Genomic DNA, 19,789 nt, shown 5'->3' with positions numbered 1-19,789 from the left:
CACCAGATTCTCCTTTTAAATCCACCCCCTTCGGCATGGATTTAAAGGGAGAATCTGAGGTCCACAGTTTAAACATTGAAAATGATGCTGTTTCAGGGTGGGGGAGAATCCACCCCAAAACAGCATCACTTTCAATGTCGTTTTAACTGGGGACCCAGATTCTCCCTTTAAGGTAGATTGAAAAGGAGAATCTGGGCTCCTTAGTTTAAACACCATTGAAAGTGATGGAGCTGTTTCTTAGGCTAATAACCTACCTCATAGGGTTCATGTGAGAACAAAATTAGGAAAGAGAGTTGGTGGGGAGAGAGCCATGTATGTTTTGCTGGGGGTGGGAGGTGTTTTGTGATCTGGTGCAAAACATCATTGTTTGGTTGTGGTTGGGGAGAGTGGCCACCCATACCGGGCGGAGCGCCAAACTCAGGTTTTGTTCCCAAGCTCCAGTTTGCCTAGGTATGCCTCTGGCCCTGGCCCCTACCTGGTGGAATGCTCTATCTGGGAAGACCAGAGTGTTGGACTTCTTGCAATCCTGCAGGGCATATAAGGCATAGCTGTTCCACCAGGCATATAGCCGAGTCACAGTGGTGCATCAACTTCTCCTCTTCCCCCTTCCCTCCCTCCCTCCCTCCCTCCCTCCTCCCTCCCTCCCTCCCTCCCTGCTTCCTCCCTCCCTCCCTCCCTGCTTCCTTGCTTCCTTCCTTTCCTTCCTCCCTCCTTCCTTCCTTCCTTCCTTCCTTTCCTTCCTTCCTTCCTTCCTTCCTTCCTTCCTTCCTTCCTTCCTTCCTTCCTTCCTTCCTTCCTTCCTTCCTTCCTTCCTTCCTTCCTTCCTTCCTTCCTTCCTTCCTTCCTTCCTTCCTTCCTTCCTTCCTTCATTTATTATTGGATTTTTATACCGCCCTCCCCCGGTATAATTTTATCAAACATCCTAACATGAATTATCCATTCTTCCCTCCCTTCTCCTCTTTCCTATTCCTTTTTCCTCTATTTTACTTACTGTATTGCTTATTGATCCTGCTGCTGAAGTCCCATTCAAGTTTGTGATCAGAAATCTTGAATCGAATGAAGGACACATGACACATAAGGACACATGACACACATGACACATGAATTGAATGAAGGACACATGACACACAGGACACATAATAGCCTGCGCTAGTTTTCTGTTGTTAGATTTTAAGTTTTGTATTCATTTGAAAAGTAAGTTTTCAATTGTTTATAATGTTTATACATTGTTTTATCAGACATTAGAAACTGCCCTGAGTCTGAAAGGGCAAGGGTGGTATACACATCTAAGAAATAAATGCATAAAATAATCTGTGTCTCTTTCAACTTCTCTATTACGGAGGAGCAGAAAATGGTAAATTACGGAGTTAGTGACTGAAATACATTTTATTCAGAGATGGAGACTGTAATTGTTCCAGTTTGGGGCAAAAAATTGAATGGGACTCTCATCAATCTGTAGTGGTGACATTTTGTGTGAATAGGGCAGCACAGGTATTTTCCCATGCACATACAACTTCAATATATGCAAATATATACCCTAAAAAATCCAGTGTTCCATCCTTACATACTGAAGGTGGAAAATACACACTTTGCCCTTCTGGCATGTATCAGGAGGGTTGTGAGCTGTGCAGGGAGATACTGCCCACAGGGACAGGGGGGTCAAATGACCCCAGGTGCAATGGTGGGGGGCACAAAATTGCCCCCACCCCCCTCCTTCCTCACGCCCACTCAGCTTGGAAGAGGTGGCTAAAGACAGAGCCAGTCTGCTGCCAGGAGCCGGTCTGCTGCTGCGGTGCCCATCTGAGCTGCCTCCTTCCCTCCCCAGGCCCTCGGGGGCAGGGGGCAGAGATGGCTCAGATGGGCACCATGGTGACAGGCTGCTTCCTGGACCACCTGTTGTGGCACCCTGCCTCCCTGCAGGCCAGCTTCTGCCCTCCCCAGGGCCCAGGGAGGGCAGGAGGAGGCCTGCAGGGAGCCGGGGGTGACTCAGGTGCTTGCCTGCCACTGACCTGCTGCTGCAGTGCCTGTCTGAGCCCCTCCCGAGCCCCATCCCCGCCGCCTGGAGCAGGTGTTGTCCCCAGGCACCACTTCCCCCTGATAATCCTCTGGGGTTGTGTACTGTGAATGAATCATTCAAAGCTGATAACTTGTGCTTATATATTGCAGGAGTATAGCTAGAAAATGTTGCCACAAACCCATTTCATTCATGGAAATTCTCATCACAGCATGATTATTTTGTTTTCTAGCGTCTCCCATTATTTGTGTAGATGTCTAAATCAGCCAATCTACACACTTCTATCCAAACCTCAATTAGGACATCATAACTCAATTGGCTCTTTTCTTGAAATGATAAGGTTGGGAACATGTGTAGGAAAGATAGTCAGCTCTCTCATCATATATATACATCAGGTTGTCAAACCAGTAAAACTGTGACTGTCAACTTAATGAAAGTAAACTTGGACAGGGAAGAATAAGAGGAAGTGAGATAGCTATATTTATCATACCATTCATGCAATCTGTTTCCCAAGCTGAAGGAAGTGATCAGGTGAGTGGTTCTATTTTCTCTTAGGTTGTGATGCCCATAGTCTATTGCAAGAGACCATGGCCTGGATCTAGACAGCTTTTTCACTCAATCTCGCCTCATTCTCCTCCCTAATACAGCCCCGGTTCCACATGGCTTTTGTCAGTGCTGGTCCCAGGATTTCAGCTTATTTTGGTGATTATTTTAGACCTTTTTCATCTTAGCAAAACTGGTTGGACCCAACTTCATGGATCCCTTGTGAACTAATGAGATTGTTAAGAGTTGCATGAGATACCTGGGTAACCAGTTTTTGTTTGTCTGCTAAATGAAATTAGTGGAAGTATCTGGATGTATAATGATTACAGCGGCAGAAATCTATCACAATACTTATTTTAAAGGCAGCAATAACTGAAACATGGGCAAAATCCCATGGCTTGTTACCCTTTGTCCCTTTTAAAATCTCATTCTTAAGCTTATTTTTCATGTAAAATTTTCTTCCAGGGGAAAACACTTTGGCATGAAGACAGACATTCAAAACTCCATGGAGAGAATGCTTTCTCTCTCTCTCTCTCTCTGTGTGTGTGTGTGTGTGTTGCTATCTCCCTGTCTCCTTCCTATTCTCTCTCCTCTACCACCCCATCAGTCCCCTCCTGGCTGCCTCTTATCACATTCCCCTCCCAGTCCTGTCCCTTGAAGACCCTCCACCAGATCCTTATTGGGTTGTTGTGGGTCATCTGTCTGGTCCAACTGGAGCCCTGGTTGGATTCCTGGTCCACAGTCCTGCCTTCCCTTTTATGCCTAGGAAGGGTGGGGCCTGCACTGTCCTCTGCCCATGGTCATCATTTGGTTTGTGGTTGTTTTCTCACAAGTAACTTTGAAGATTAAGGAGTGTGCTGGTTAAAAGTAATAATTTCCTTGGCAGTATGCATTAAACCATTTTCCTCTCAAGAGTAATAATGCAGCATACTGCTGTTTTTGTGACATCCACTCATATATCTTCTAAAACTTTTCTACATGCAGACATTTCTTATGATAAAGCCTGGCATGATTTGTAGAGATCAAGCATGTTCTATAGGGGGCTTTAGCAAAAAAATAAGCAGCTTGTCTTGTAAATATGCTTTTGATATTCTGTAGAAGCTCAGGACTAGATTGACTATTATGCTAAATATGGAATAGAATCCCAAGCACTATTAGGGGGTCCCCTGCTAAAACCTCTGAATTGAGAGCAAGCATTGTTTGATCCATTCATCGGGGAGATGGTTCTGTTTGCAGGTGAAGGATGCTAATGGCATATTGAGGACTGGGGGTACTTTATTTAGTGAATGACAGAGTTCATAACAGAATTATAGTGGAAGATATTTAATACATAGTATTTGTACAGTGGTAGGAAAGGCAACATGGTACAGCTTGATCTGGTCAGATCTCAGCAGGTGAGCAGGGCCAGTGCTTGGATGGGAGAGCACCAAGGAAGGCTGTGCAGAGGAAGGCAATGGCAAACCACCTCTGATTCTCACTTGTCTTGAAAGTCCCTTGCTGGTGTCACCATAGGTCAGTTGCAACTTGACAGCACTTATTTGTACAGTGCTTGGGAGTAGTCCCATTGTTGCACGTACATTGTCCAAGTTCCTCTTACCAACATCTCTGCAAAATAGTCCAGTGGCTTCCCCCCCATTGTGCAGACAAGGACATCCTATGAAGCCTATCCAGTTTTGTTTTATTTTGCAAGGGAACTCCAGCTGGTGCCTTCTCCTGGCTTTCCTCAAACTATGCAAAATGGAATTATTCAAGAGGCTTTTCCAAACAAGCAGTAGGGCAGTACTGTTACAAAAAGCTTTACAAAGTTACCTGCATAAATTATTGGGAACTGTGGCCGGTACTACTGTGCTGTTGATTGGCTCCTGTTGTGTCAATTTTGCATCATTTAAGGTGTTGTGTTAATATTCATGGTTTGCTTCAGTTCTGTTTTTTAGACTTCTAGTTGGTTCTATAACCAAAATGCTATTTCATCACACTGAATATCCCATCTTGTTGATGATATTTTATTTATGTATTTATTATTCAGTTGATATTCTGCCCTCCCCCGTAAGGCTCAGGGTAGCAAACAACAATCATATAAAAGCAAAACATCAATAATTATATCCATCAGCAAAACATCAATGAAAAACATCACAAAATGGTCAAAAACTTCAATAAACATTGCACAACAGCATAAAGTATAACAGTATAAATAACAACCAACAGTATCATAGCAAACATCAATCATAATGTAATAATATAACAATAAGATTGATTCAGAAAAACATCAATAATCATATCATAACAGATAACCCGAGTAAACCGATGGCAACTTACATTTCTAAAACTACAAAGAATAACAACCTAAGACTAATAATCTAATGAGCTCATAGCAGTGTTCATTCAATACCAAGCCTAGTAAGCTAACCTAATTATAACATCAATGACTATACTAAGCCTAATACAAGAACCAACCATATCTAACACTAGTGGTATAAACTACAAACAAAATAACAAACTAGCTACCTAAAAATACAATGTCTGAACTAACTGAAACCAAAAGGGATGTTGGACCTCTAGTAGCTGTTAATACCGAGCACCCCCCCCCCCCAAGTTAATATCTTCAGTAAAGAATAATAATGCCCACCAGACTCTGTCTTTGGTGGGCTGTAGCATTCCATCTGGTGGGCCGCCGCCGCCATGTTCTTGGAGAGGCACACCCAGCCTTGACTGTTGGGTGTAATATCATTGCGTGTTCTGGGGAGGCCTCTGCCACCAGCCCCTGCTGCCACCTAGGAGCCTCTGGCAATGAACAATCACACCCCACCTCAGCATTCACACTGCTGGTGGGCTGCTGCTGCCACTTCCATGAGCCCACACACAGTCGCTTGCAAGTCCACATCAAGCGGACCCACCCAGCTGGTTATTGCCTGGGGCCCCCTGCCAATGGTTGTTGGGGGGCCGCTGCCACCAACCCCTCACACCAGGGCCACCCAGGAATCAAAGAGGTGCCTCACTGCTCAGAGGAGCCTTTCTGCACACTTCTCCAGTTCGAGGAACCTCGCTTCTCGCTATACTGTTGCTTGTTGAGTTGAAAGTGTGAGCCCATAGCAGACAAGCACAGGCGAAAAGTGAGTTGAGAGGCATGTTGTTTAAAATCCTCTATTTGTCCCCATCTCCATTCCACAGTTCAAGCCAAGTGATTAACAATTCAAGCCAAGTGATTAACAAGTACTTAACAAGTGCTTAACGAGTACTCAAAGTTCTGCAAGTAACAGAAAAGTAGTGAAGTTCTTAAAAGTAGCAGAAAAACTCACTCTGTGTAATCCGCCTTGAATCCTAGTGAGAAATGTGGACTATGAATAACAATTTTTTTAAAAGGTTCCTTGAAATATCTTGTGCAGGAATATTCGTTCAATCTCTTATTAATGTGTTATTAATACAGCAATCAACACAATGCTGGATGTTCAATCAAAACAAAACGTTTCACTGTGGCATTTATAGATTTTTAAAGCAAAGGCCTTTTTTTTGTAATTTTGCATTTTCCATGAGTAAACCCAAGAACACTGGGGTGTCCTGACAATGTTAATCAAAAAACACATCAGTTTCAGTACTGTTGAGAAATATCTCTTGCACTTATTTGATTAAGGATTATTTTCCTTACATCATATTTCTGCTTGACCTCTAATGAACTGGGGAGAAAGCAATGGTTCAGAAACATATGAGCAATCAGTCTTGTCAAATATACTTAAGGCTCATGGTTAGTGTTACATTCCCATTGCAACTCAGTGAGATCCTTTTTGGCACAGCATAATGTCGTTGTCAGGTTTTGTAGCTCTCCCTTAATTCCCAAAGGATCTGTGACTATGATCAGTGCAGATGTTACAAACAAGTGCTATCAGCCATTAGTTGTGTGCATAGCTCCACAGCCAGCTGGTGACCTTTGCATGTAACATCCAAAGGGGAACTTGTGTGTAATGCCGGCTGTAGATGTGAATGTAGCCTCTGCAACTTAACAAACTGGATGTTACAAACAAGGCCCAAAATTGACAGCAGATGAATCTGTGCAGATGGTAGATAGTGGTTACATGTAACATCTGAAGCTGTTCTGTGTTGCTTCTGGTATATGGCTCATGTCAACTAGAGTTCTCTGGATGGATTTTTTGATGTGATGGAGAGTGTGGTGCTCTTAAATACCCTCCTCTCTGATGTTATAGTCTTAGACTGCATTTTGGGTTGACTGGCATCAGTTTGCTAGGACAAATATGAGAAGAAAACTCCCTTTCTCATGTTGAAAATCTCTCTTAGGATCAGTTCTGTCCCACTATTTGCATACAGTATTTTTTTTTCTGCTGGTTGAAAAGGGTGAACTGTACGAAAGTGTGTGCAGCTGTTTGAAGGTCATTTGATCAATCCCACCCTTCATTGCTATCTTTTGCCTGAAACCACCACCTAGAATCCCGACACAATTCAGTTCTCCTATCAAAATCTACCTTCCATCAAGCCTTTGGTATGAACCCAAAAGCTAATCCTAAAACCACAAAAGTGAATTAAAACTATCGTTTCCTTGTTTATCCCCATCTTCCTTTTATCCTTCCCCTCTGTTATACATAATGTGTCATTTATAAGCAAAAGCAACATTGAAAAAACTGTTAATTTTAATGGAGAAATTCAGGAAGGAAAAAAGTGGAGAGAAAATAAAGTCTTTTGAGTTGTTTCTCATTAGGGGGAAAACAAACTGGCATAGGGATATTTGAATCAAACCTGGAAGATTTCAAAGTTGCCTCAGGCCTGGTTGCAGCTCATCACTCTTATGCAAGTTGTTCATAGAGAACTCCAGTTAGCACTTCATCTGGAGTTGGCAACAGAGACACTGGGACAGTTGTAATGCACATCTGTTGAGTGCACATAAGAATGTGGCATCAAGAAGTGATGTCATCTCCCGCACCTGTTTGAGGAACAACTGTTTGAGTGTGATGCCTTGACTGCCCTAATGGTACTAGTGCTATGGCTATAGGGATCATTTCCCCAAGAGGATATAGCTACTTTAGAGGGTAGACTTAATCACACTATACCCCTCTGAAATCCCTTCCACCCCCAAATCTTATCCTCTCCAGGACCCATCCCCCAAATTTGCAGGGATTCCCCAACCAAAAGTTGGCAACTCCAAGTGCAACAGATATCAACCCTTTCTGGTTCCAAATTCTGCTATTTGCTCAATAGTTATTCACCTGCACTGTGCTGTAGCAGCCTCTCTATCCTGGTACCTTCAAATGAAGGCAGTGATTCCCTTTCCGCCTTCCTTGGTGCTCAGTGGTGGTAGTTGCAGTTCTCCAAGCAAACCCGCTATGCAAGGATCAACTGTGTTCTTCTGTAAATCATCACAAACATTGATGATACTTTAGAAATAAATAAATAAATAATATTTAGACTTCAATGACAGCTGCTTCTAGGGAAAAGCAGATCCAAGTGGATGCAATTTTCACTGCCAAGAAATGTCAAGGCAAGGGTTGCTTAGCTCAACAAGAACTGCCCTCTGACACCTTCTCCTACGTCTGCCTTCTAAACTGAGCTACTCAAATTTATCAGTCAAGTAAATCTGTTCTCCCCCCTTCCCCCGCAGAAGGCCATGAAATACCAACATCCTGCTTTAGCAGTCACATTGAAAGATGGAAGAATAAAACTCACCTCAGCTATCGTGGATCTCAGGAGAATTTCACTTGCTTTCAGCAAGATTTAATTTGTGAGACTCTCAATGCAGCTTGATGTTCCGAGTACAGAAGAAGGTTGGGGAGGAAAGAAAATTGTGTGAGATATAGAATGCTGCTAATATTGTAATACTCACAGCTTGAAGCTGGTTGCAATCTTTGCCATCGTAGTCTTTCTGCTAAAATTTAAAAAAGGAGAAAGTCCCTTTCCCGGCTTCTTGGATGGGGGAGGAGTTTGCCACAACTCTTGGGAAGGTCATGACACAATTTGTAGTGCTAGTTGGCATTTGAACATAAATTTGCACACAGTGTAGGAGGTGTACTCCATGCTCTGCAGTGCCTCGACGGATGTAACTGACCCATCCCTTCATTGATCAGGCAGCACAGATATAAGAAGTAAAATATGCTTCGGAGTCACATGGGAAGGATTTGCCAGCAGATTAGACAAGTCTTAGCCACTGGTCCAGATCTGTAGAACAAATAAGGCATTAGGAATCTTTTCCGAATGGTCAATAGAGCTGTTAATGAGCAGAATTCATAGAGGGGAAAATAAATAGAACACTATCAGGCTGAACAGCTGTCTTGGCATATATTGACAACACTGGGCAAGGCATGCTCTTAGGACTGACATGATATGGAGTGGGCTGAACCGGAACCTTGTAGGCTTCAGGCATACCAAATGCTGTCCCGGGGGGTGGGGGAGTGTTAGTGTGTGACAGATGTGTGTAAAGCCTGCTGATTGGAAATTCAGAGTTGGCTGTGGCATCCTGTGGAGTATACACATGGTCCAGATCCTGGTTTAAAATGGTTCATACAGCATCTGAAACAAGCCTTCCTTCAACAGAGAAAAGCTATTCACTTCGCAGGTCCCAAGAAGGCAAATGCAGTTCAATGTAGCAAAATGCAAAGTGATGCACATGGGGGCAAAAAATCCAAACTTCACATACACGCTACAAGGGTCAGTGCTATCAGTCACAGACCAGGAAAGGGATTTGGGCGTCTTAGTTGATAGTTCCATGGGAATGTCAATGCATGGCAGCTGTGAAAAAGGCAAACTCTATGCTGGGGATCATGAGGAAAGGAGTTGATAATAAAACTGCAAGGATTGTCATGCCCTTATATAAAGCCGTGGTGCGACCGCACTTGGAGTACTGTGTTCAGTTTTGGTCGCCACATCTCAAAAAGGATATCGAAGAGATAGAAAAAGTGCAGAGAAGGGCAACAAGGATGATTGAGGGACTGGAGCACCTTCCTTATGAGGAGAGGCTGCAGCGTTTGGGACTCTTTAGTTTGGAGAGGAGACGGCTGAGGGGGGATATGATTGAAGTCTATAAAATTATGCATGGGGTAGAAAATGTTGACTGAGAGAAATTTTTCTCTCTTTCTCACAATACTAGAACCAGGGGGCATTCATTGAAAATGCTGGGGGGAAGAATTAGGACTAATAAAAGGAAACACTTCTTCATACAACGTGTTAAGTCGTTACGTGCGATGCAAGGAATAAGCAAGACGCTGCGATATCATGGTCCGGTGGAGAGAAGCCAGCGGCTAATCTGGTTAATCTGCCGTGCTCTGGTCCCTGGCACCTTTTATTAGGGTTTTTGGGAGGCGGGAGAGCGGGAGAATATTGGGCAATACATGAATCATAGGGGCTGCGTACGTGCGAGAGGAAACGCTCCTGTCTGGGCCTAATCCATACCTGGGGGTATGCACCATTTGTCCCTTTGTCCAGGACACCTGGTGACCCGTGAGTCATGGGGGTCTTGTGATTGGTGAGTCTGCTTGCCCTGAGGGCAACAGATGGCACAGGCATTCCCGTGCTCTTTCTGAAACCCTACGAGGCTCGCTGGCTCACCCCAACAAACATGTGATTGGTGTTTGGAATATACTGCCACAGGAGGTTGTGATGGCCACTAACCTGGATAGCTTTAAAAAGGGCTTGGACAGATTTATGGAGGAGAAGTCGATCTATGGCTACCAATCTTGATCCTCCTTGATCTCTGATTGCAAATGCCTTGGCAGACCAGGTGCTCAGCAGCAGCAGCAGCAGAAGGCCATTGCTTTCACATTCTGCATGTGAGCTCCCAAAGGCACCTGGTGGGCCACTGCGTGTAGCAGAGTGCTGGACTAGATGGACTCTGGTCTGATCCAGCAGGCTAGTTCTTATGTTCTTATGTTCTTATGATATTTCAAGAAGAGTAACATGTGTTCGATTTTTAATGTAAGAGTGAGAACATTTCCCTGACTTAAAGAGGGAGAGAATTCTCTTTCTGCTTGTGCTTTTCTTTAATTATCAAAGGCAAAATGTGTATATCATATGAAATCAGTTTGCGGAAAAGGGAAATATAAATTAATTGATAGTGCTAATTAGGTGATTATGTCATTTACTGAATGTAAATTCATTTTATGACCCATGTTTATTTGGGTTATCAACAAGAAATCTTTGCAAGATTTAAAAAAATCTGTGTTTATTGGTTTTTCTCCATTGATTAGTGTAATTAAACCTGCATGTACGAAATATTACTCAAATACAGCCAATAATGAGATACTTTGCATCATCATTTTTGCTGAAAGCTGCTGTAATAAATAGACGTGAAAATTTCCTTCATAACTTCAACTTTCTAAATAATGCATACCATGTGTAAGAATCATGTATCATACAGAAGATCTTTAATATAAAATAAATGCACAATCTTTTCAATTATTTTTTCTTACATCAAAGGTAATAGATCTGCCTATATGGCAAGTTATAGTAGGCAACCCTACTGTAACCAAACCGTGCTGTTCTTCTCTGCTAAAAACTGGATTTCAAGAGCAGTCTTAAGCAGGTCTACTCAGAATATTATTTAAGCCTATTCAGTGAGGCTTATAGTGCAGTCTTGTGTGTGTGTGTGTTGGGGGGGGGGAGTTGCAGCCTAACTGGGAATATGCAGCTGTGCTGCTTACTAAGGGATTCTCCCAGCAGTTAGTGGTTGTTATCCGCAGCATCTCCAGATATCATGGACTACAATTCCCATCAGCCCCTGCCAATTGGCCATGCTGGCAGGGGCTGATGGAATTGTAGTCCATGAACATCTGGAGTGCCATAGGTTGGCCACCCCTGTGCTAGGCCATGGCCCCTCAAGCAACAAGTGACATAGCCTGCTTCCCTGTACAAGGGGCCTATGCATCACAATGGGCTGAGCCACTGATTTGCTAGCATAAGTGTGCACAGCTAATGGGAGCAATCCTTGCCCAAAAGGGCTCAGGAAGCCAACTAAAGCCAGCTCCATGTGCAGGAATGTCTCCTTCGGCACTGGCTCTGTCTCCTGTGCTGAGCACTGGCACCATAGCTGCAATGATACCTGAACATTGTGTTGCTACATGGCTCTCCAACACCAGTATAAATATCCCTGGTGCTGGTGGCATTTACGCAAGTGCAGGGGTCATGCCACCTACTCAGTGGTTTTCCCTCTTCCTCCCCCACTTTGGATTGCACTGTTAATCTAAGGAAGTGTTATTAAGGATTGCTATGTTCAGCTATCAGTTGCATTTTCACCCCCCCCCCTTTAATATCCCTCATACCATTCTGTAGGTAATGATGGATGATGTCTTTCAGAAGATTTATGTCCCAGCTGCAAATTCTGTCTTGGTACAAGCTGGCACTTCTAACTTACCTGTGGGAGTTCAGTTTTCCTCTTTATAAATTTAAGCTTTGTTACTTCATTTCTTGGTGTGAATGTTGGTGCTATTAGATTACCTTTAGAGCTTTAATATATTTTAATACTAGTGCACTTCAAGGTAATTTAACCAGACTTGAGAGTTTGCATGCTAATATTTTCAAAACAGTGCTCAAATATAGCCCTGTCTGAAAGGAAGACGTTCAGTTTTTATTATCCTAAATTTGCAAGGACATGGCTTGGAGATTTTGCTTAGCCTGAATGAACATTGTAAGACATCCCTATAAATTTAGCAAGTTTATTTTGGGTGGTGAGGACTCTCTGTGAAATATACCCCTCTGTTTATTTGCATGCACTGGCCCAGGCTAGGTCAGTCTCATTGGATCTTGGAAGCTAAGCAGTGCTGGCTCTGATTAATACTTGGATAGGAGGCTGGGATTGCTATCCAAAGGACGGCAAACCACTTTCGTTCATCTCTTGCCTTGAAAACCCTATGTTGTTGTGATGCTTGGCTAGTTTGCTGCAACTTGACAGCACTTCCCACCATACACACACACAACAATGTCCTTTCAGTGCAGCATTATCGCTTTGTAAGTCCATTGAAGTCAATGGACTTAGAAACATGTACCTCAGTTTAGGATTGCACTATAACGGTGTAAGCATCCATAGATTCAGGATCCATAGATTCAGGATTCCTTATTTTACATGCATCACAGCCCTCAGTGTTGCTTTTCTTTTTCCACCACAATCCCAGCGGTGGAAACATCAATAAACATGAGATAACAACACCAACTTTGACTCTAAAATCAGTTAACAGCCCTGCAATAACACCAGGGCAGTTGGACTGTAATATGTGCTCCAAGAACAGAATATGGAGCACAGGGGATTCTTTGAAAAGCATAATTCCTTGTTTTATTTAAAGAAGGAGCCATTTGTGCCTTCCATCCACATACCATTTGGTTGGATTCTTAGGCCGTTTCCAACGCCGACCTGACGACGCTGGGACCGTCCGCACAGACGGTCCTGGGAACAGCCGGGCAGCTGGCGCCACGGAGCGCTGGCGCCCAGCCGACCCAGCATGTCCCCGGGCCTCCGGCGCGTCGCTGAGGCCTGGGGACACGCCCCCTGGCCCTGCGCGCCTGCTCCAGCGGTGCAGGTCAGGCGTGTCCCCAGGCCTCGGGCGACGCGCCGGAGGCCCGGGGACAAGGTAAGTGCCGGGTGGGAGGCGCCGCGAAGCTGCTGCCGCCGGCCGGGCAGCGGTGCCACGGGCGGCTGCTTCCAAAAAGAGCGCTGGGAAGCGCTCTGGGGAAACGCCGGCTTCAGGCCGGGCGGGCGGCGCGAGGGCGGCGCGGCTGTGTTGCAGCTGCACCCCCCGTGCGAATGGTGGCCTGGAGACGGCGTTTTTACCGTCTCCTGGCCGCCATTTAATGCCCGTGCGGAAACGGCCTTAGTTATTCCATTTTTAAAAAATCTAATTTTATCTTTTACCTTAAACTTTCTATAACTTTCTATAACATATTTTAAATGTACAATGAAACCACCATCTACAAATATTGCATTCCCATAGGGGGGAGGATATAAGTCTGAGCAAGCCGCCTTGGTTAACTCCTCCTGCTTTTCCCAGTAAGCATGATATAGTGATTAGAGTGTTCGAATAGGATCTGGAAGACCAGGGCTGAATCCCCACTTTGCCATGGAAGCTTGCGGGATGACCATGGGCCAGTCACACACTCAGCCACCCCTACAGGATTTGAGAGGGGTTCAACTCTGAGTTCCAGAGAGAGAGATGTGCTGTAGTGTCTGGGAGAGATCTGTGGTTTTGGAGGGAAAGGTTATTGGGAGAGAGAGAATCACTATCTCTAGCCAGAAAGGGAATTTACTTCTAAGTAGAGAAGAATGTTTAGCTCAGGTGCTTGGTACAGGGCTAATCAGTCTTCTGGTCAGATTGGATAGAACTGAGGGACTGACAGAGAAAGTGATTGTGTCAGAGAGGGGTCAGTTCTTTTGCCAAGAGGGCAAATCATGCTGTGTGAGAAAGATTTCCTAATCCCTAGTTCTGGAGTACATTTTACTTCAAATTCTGTGAGGTAATCCTAAAGTTTGAAAAATCTGAAGGGAAAAGTCAGTGGTGAAATACACCTTTCCATATAGTTAACAAGGCACCAGGGTTACCACATGAGCCTCTGGGTGTTGCTTGAATATATTATGTGAAACATTTTGAAGGCTATCATATTTTACAAGCATTAACTCTCTGACAAACTGACATCTTTTCTACAAGTCAACTACCCTCTGTGCTGAACTTTGAAAACAAACATCTGTGAATTAAAACTGCCTTTTTCTGTGCTGATGATTTTTAACCTAATCCCCTGAAGTTGTTAATAAAAATTTATAATATATTTTTAAACTTAAAAAAGCCTTCTTTTATTTATTTATTTATTTATTTACTTACTTACTTACTTACTTACTTACTTACTTACTTACTTACTTACTATTTAAATTTAATATACTGTCCCATCCCTGAAGGGCTCTGGGCGGTGTACAATCATTAAAACACCAAACAAAATATAATCATTTTAAAATTCCAATTAAAACATCAATAAACATGAGATAAAAAAACCCAACTTTGACTCTAAAATCAGGTAACAGCCCCCCAATAACACCAGGGCAGTTGGACTGTAATATGTGCTCCAAGAACAGAATATGGAGCACAGGAGATGGCACCCTCAACGCCTGACCTCCCCAAAAGCCCAGCGGAACAACTCTGTCTTGCAGGCTCTGCGGAACTGTTCTAAGTATATGAAGTAAAACAAATTCAGAGAATAAGCTGGTTCAGTTAAACATTTATTTTGAAGTGGAACAGGGTGGGACAACTAAACGGAACCCACATAAGGATAGGGGTGTGTGTGTGTGTGTGTGTGTGTGTGTGTGTGTGTGTGTGTGTGTGTGTGAGTGAGTGTATACACACACACACACAAACTTTCTTTCTCTCTTAGGAGATTTAGAGAACATTGCCTTCAAGTATTGGCAGGTGGAAGAATTTTCTCCTTGTGATCCCTGGCTTTCACAGAGGGCAATGCTTTTTGCACTCATTCTGGGATCTTTGGGTTTAAAGATATGTGAAAAAATGGAAACCATGTAGAGAATTGCTACTGGTCACTAAAAAGGACAAAATTGATAAGTGTCTGTGGGGGGAAAAGCTCCTATTTCAAGCCCAAAAGGGGTTGCCTGAGGATATGTGACTTTTTTGTTTTGCCAAATGTTTCAATGAGCCTTAAACATTACCTAATTTGCCCTTGGAAATCTTCAGTCGTATTGGGTGCTTATATAAAAATTATCATCCTGATTGGATTTATTATTTAAATTATCTTATTTGCTGTAACTGTATTTGGCAAGAATGCTATTTATTCACTACAAAGCCTTTAACTTCACCCTTCCCCACCCCCAAAAAGGAAAGAAAGATTCATTCAAAGAGGATTTCTAAGGAGTCTACATATGATGCCCAGTGGTGTAAAAATGAATGATATTATACAGTTGCCCAAATTCATTTCTTCATCTTACTGTGCTCTTCTGCTGTTTATAAGACCTAAGTTTTGTGTGGGCAAGTAATTAAGCTCTTTACCTCTTGATTGTATCCCTAATGGGATCATTAGTGATGGAAGGGAATGATTATGCATGAGATATTCTTTCAAAATGTAACAATAATTAAAGATGCTAGCAATCTGCACAGAAGATGTTCTGAAGCTATAATTGCATTTTGGCAGGTTCAGCGTGCATTGCTCGCATTCATTTCCTCTCCCTCTCCAGTAAATTATCTCCGCAGTTTGTGATAAGCTAAAAAACATTCTATTTGACAGCAGTTGACAGACTTTCTATAGATAAAGGGTTTTCCGCCCCCTTAAACTAAAGCAAGGCATAATGTTGAAGGCACATAAAAGAAACTCTTAGGCCAATTTTTCACAGTCAAAATGCCCCATGGTAGATTTGAGAGCATACCTGCCATGGCGCTTTTTGCCCTGCTTTTGATTTTTCACTGCTCCCCGGTTCTTCCTGGGATTTGAGGCAGGGCCAGCGCATTATGCCCCAACTGTTCCTTCACAAGGCCCGTGCTTCTCCATTTGCACTGCGATCTCTTCCGCAATGTCTTCCATGCATACGCAGACAACCTCTGTTTCCCATGTTCTGATTGGCTGAATCTCTCCCCATTCCCCCCACTCAATTTCACTATTTTAGTTTTAAATGACTCTGAACACAAAACAGGCACTGAGAATCGGCGCCCTCACACCCCTTGTGTGTGCGAGAGAATCACCGTACTCCATCCCCCTCTGTCTAAAAACTAAATCCAAAATCCTTGTGTGTGCAAGAGAATCACCGCCCCCTTGTTCACGGCACCTGCACACGGCACTTTTCTGTCTAAAACCCAAGGTTTCTCACTCCGTGTTTTTTTCCACTTCAAGGGGGGGAGGGCACCGAATCTCAGCACCTGTCCACTGGTGGTGTGGGCCAGAGTGGCAAGGTGGAAAAAATGGCCCTGGTTCTGCTGCCAAGGAGTTTTGCATGGCAGCGGAAGCCACTGGAGCAACAAAGGGGCATTTCCAAAGAACCTCAACTTTAGCAGTTTTGGAAATTTGTGGAGCAAAGCCAATGCTGCAGGGCGCTGCTGGGCCAACAATGAGGCAGACACACTACAGCGCCAGGAGCTGTGAAGAACTCCTGACTACACTGGACTATTCTCCGTGCTAACAACGGGGCATTTTTACCATGAAAAATCAGCCTCAGTGTACCAGACTTGTATCTAAAAGGCTCTTCTGACTGTTCACATTTCGGGGGTATATCCTCTTCAAATGCCTCACTTGGTAACATTTAGGCTCTTGGATTAGGCAAGATGTAGAAGGCAGCAGAGAAAACCAAAGGTCTGTATGATATATTAAAAAATAATCGTCAGACTAATAGACTATAACTCTGTGAAATGCTGATTTCTCTCTTCAGTCGCAGAGGACAAATGTTACATCTCGGCCTTTGCAGCCAATTTGAGTTGACTCCTCATTAAAGAAAGCACGAGGGATTGCTCACATTTGGCATGCTCAGGGGTTCTGGGCACCTTTCTTCCAGTCTATAATGCACAGTATTTCATTTTAAATCATCATCCCACATCCTTCTTGGGTTGCTTTCAGTTTTAGAAAATGGGAGGGAGGCTCTGCTCAGCAATGTAAAGTTCCCAAAATGGGTTCCTTAAAAGTCCTAAACTCTGTACCTCATGAAGGGAGCTTTAGAGACTGAAGGTACCTTTATAATATTGGTTTGGTGACAGGATTTCCAAACAACTTCAATAGCAGCATATCCTCCAAAGCCTGGACTCAAGGCCTGATTCAGATATGCTGATATCTCAAGCAACATCAAGTTTAACAATCCCTGTAACGTTGCCCCTCTCCCAATAGTTTAGTAACTTTTAGTAATTTAGTACTTAGAGCTGTGTTTCCCAACCTTTTTGACGTCATGGTACCCTTGACCTTGCTCTTCATATCTCAGGGTACCCTTGAGGTTCTTTTTTTTTTTGCATTTTTATGGGTTTTTTTTCCATTTTTGGCCAGTAGGTGGAGGGAGTGGCAAGCAGGGGGGGGGAGGGGAAGCAGCGTTGACAGCCACGTTGTTAGTTTGCCTAAATTCGGCATGGATTGGGGGGATTTAAAGGGAGAGCTCCCTTAAATCTACCCCCCCACTCCACACCGAATTTAGGCAAATAAAACAATGCCATTTTCCAAAGTTGTTTAAAGGAAGCCCATGAGGTTTCCAACCCCTCCCCCATCAAAATCCATTTGATTCCGGTGTGGGGGGGGGTGCAGGCAGTAGCATTGTCATGGTACCCCTGGGACATGCTCATGGTACCCCAGGGTACCACGGAACCCTGGTTGGGAATTACTGATTTAGAGGCTACTTATAATCTGAGACTTTAACCTGCAGTTTTCTTAACTTGTGCATAAATCTAGTGCTTGCTGCACCCTTGTTTTAGCTAACTATGGTGAAACACCCAACCATTCTGTGTCTCTCTTTTCTCTCTGTATGATAGTGGCAGACTTTCTCCTGGAAATGACTAAATGCCAGTAGATTTCCCTGTGTCTCTCTCTGCTTGTTTTCTGCCATAGACCCTATCCTGCACATATCCTCCCCAACAAGGAAATATTTGATGTGCACTCACTAAAGAAATAACAAAGCAATCCTCCCTGACCATTAACAAACAATTGGCATAGCAAAGATAAATCATTCAATAGCCTGTCTATACATGCAGATGAATGTGGCGGCAACAGTATTGAGGAGGTAGTATGGGCTGTACCATTTTAGACTGGAAGGGAGGAGCTCTTCCCCCCCCCGACTTTTCACACATTAATAATTCTTGTAAGTGGATAGCTAGCATAGCACAGCAAAAGCTAGGAAAGAATTTATTGCCCCCCCCTTATGTATTTTCAAGGAGCTTTTACATTGGGGAGCATTGAGAATTTGGTCTGATTTCCCCTCGTTCTGGCATTCTCCATCTGCTGCCGGTCTGAGGTCTAGTTTCCATAAGACAAATGGTTTACCCATAGGATAGAGAGGCGTGCCTTTTGTTAGTTTCCCCACTCTGCAAATTTCCATTTTCACCCCTTTCATTTTCACCCCTTATGAAAATCCTGTATCCCTCAGGTGCTGTTTTGGGAAGGCCAGTGGACTGTAGGAGGAGGGGAAATTGGCAAAATCACCCTTTAAGTGACAGAAGTGACTTGATGTTGGCTGAAAAACCATCTCTGGATTCAATCCATAATGCCTATCCCCATCAATATGTTTGCTTGTTTCACCAGAAGCCCTAACATAAATAAAAAAAAATAAAACTGCTAATACAACGCAAAAATCAAAAGAAAACATATCAAGACACCTGGTGTCATGACATTCATTTCAGCAAGCTCGGAGACTGAATAAATTGTCTCCTTTTGTGTGGCTACCACAAAAAAACAGCCATGACATATTTTCCTCCATTATTTAACAGCGCACAGATTTTCTTCTATCAATCTAGCAATAAATGGCAATGAATATTTCTCCTTAGGCAAAGCATAAATCGAGCAGTATAACAAATAATGGCAAACAGCCTCAATTTCCTGTTGACCACAGATGTCTAATCTACTTCTGATTGGCATCTTGGCATATCGTCCTTCTAAATACATAGAGGGCATTGTCTGGAATTGAAGGGCATCGAATCCTTGCATGAGGAAGGAAGGTTCCGTTCAGTTATGAAAATAACTTCCTAATGAAACTGTATTGCTATTGGGGATAAAAGTCTCAATTTTGTCTGTTTCCCTCCTAGGTGGCTAATCTTGCTTGCTCGCTATCCACAAACGAAGATGGAATTAAAATTGTCCAAATGGCAGCCAGTCGTATAGAGACTTTGTGCCCCCAGGTATATGCTTTTTATACATATGCATACACGTGCATGCCATAATCTTCAGTTTTTATATAACTTTCTCCTTGGCAGTGTTCAAGGCAAAATATTATATAATGAATGGTTAGGTTGTTAGTATTTACAAAAATGGGATAGAGGAATAGCTAATGTACGAGTGCCTAACATTACTGCACAGCTTCCAATGTGGACAGGATGGCTCATCTCCCCGGCTGTAGCATCTTGCTACCTTGTCCTTCTATGCTGTCTGACCAGTGTAATCCCATTAAAACAGGCTAGGAGGATTCCTTTCTGTGGGCTTCACCTCATTTATCTTTCCCTGCCCTGAAGATTGTGAGTTCTTGGAGTGGAAATCCATGGTTATCTCTTGGGTACTTTAAATCCCTTTTGTCTGCTGAAAGACACAAAGATCTGAACTGGGCAGTTTCAAGTTAAAAGAAGCAGAACGTCTATCATGCAGGTA

At 43.4% G+C, this 19,789-nt stretch overlaps 1 protein-coding gene across 1 annotated transcript in view; it reads left to right on the top strand.

Annotated features, from left to right (window-relative positions):
- Positions 1-19,789, top strand: part of CTNNA3 (catenin alpha 3) — an 892,356-nt gene that overhangs the window by 550,806 nt on the left and 321,761 nt on the right. The window contains exon 9 of the mRNA XM_048506869.1: positions 19,234-19,326. Coding sequence (XP_048362826.1) covers positions 19,234-19,326 — 93 coding nt within the window. The remainder of the gene's footprint in view (positions 1-19,233; positions 19,327-19,789) is intronic.

The sequence above is a fragment of the Sphaerodactylus townsendi genome, linkage group LG08 (genome assembly GCF_021028975.2).
Source record: "Sphaerodactylus townsendi isolate TG3544 linkage group LG08, MPM_Stown_v2.3, whole genome shotgun sequence".
Classification (NCBI taxonomy): domain Eukaryota; kingdom Metazoa; phylum Chordata; class Lepidosauria; order Squamata; family Sphaerodactylidae; genus Sphaerodactylus; species Sphaerodactylus townsendi.
Note: the sequence above shows the minus strand (reverse complement) of the source record. Positions and strands in the feature narration are given on the sequence as shown.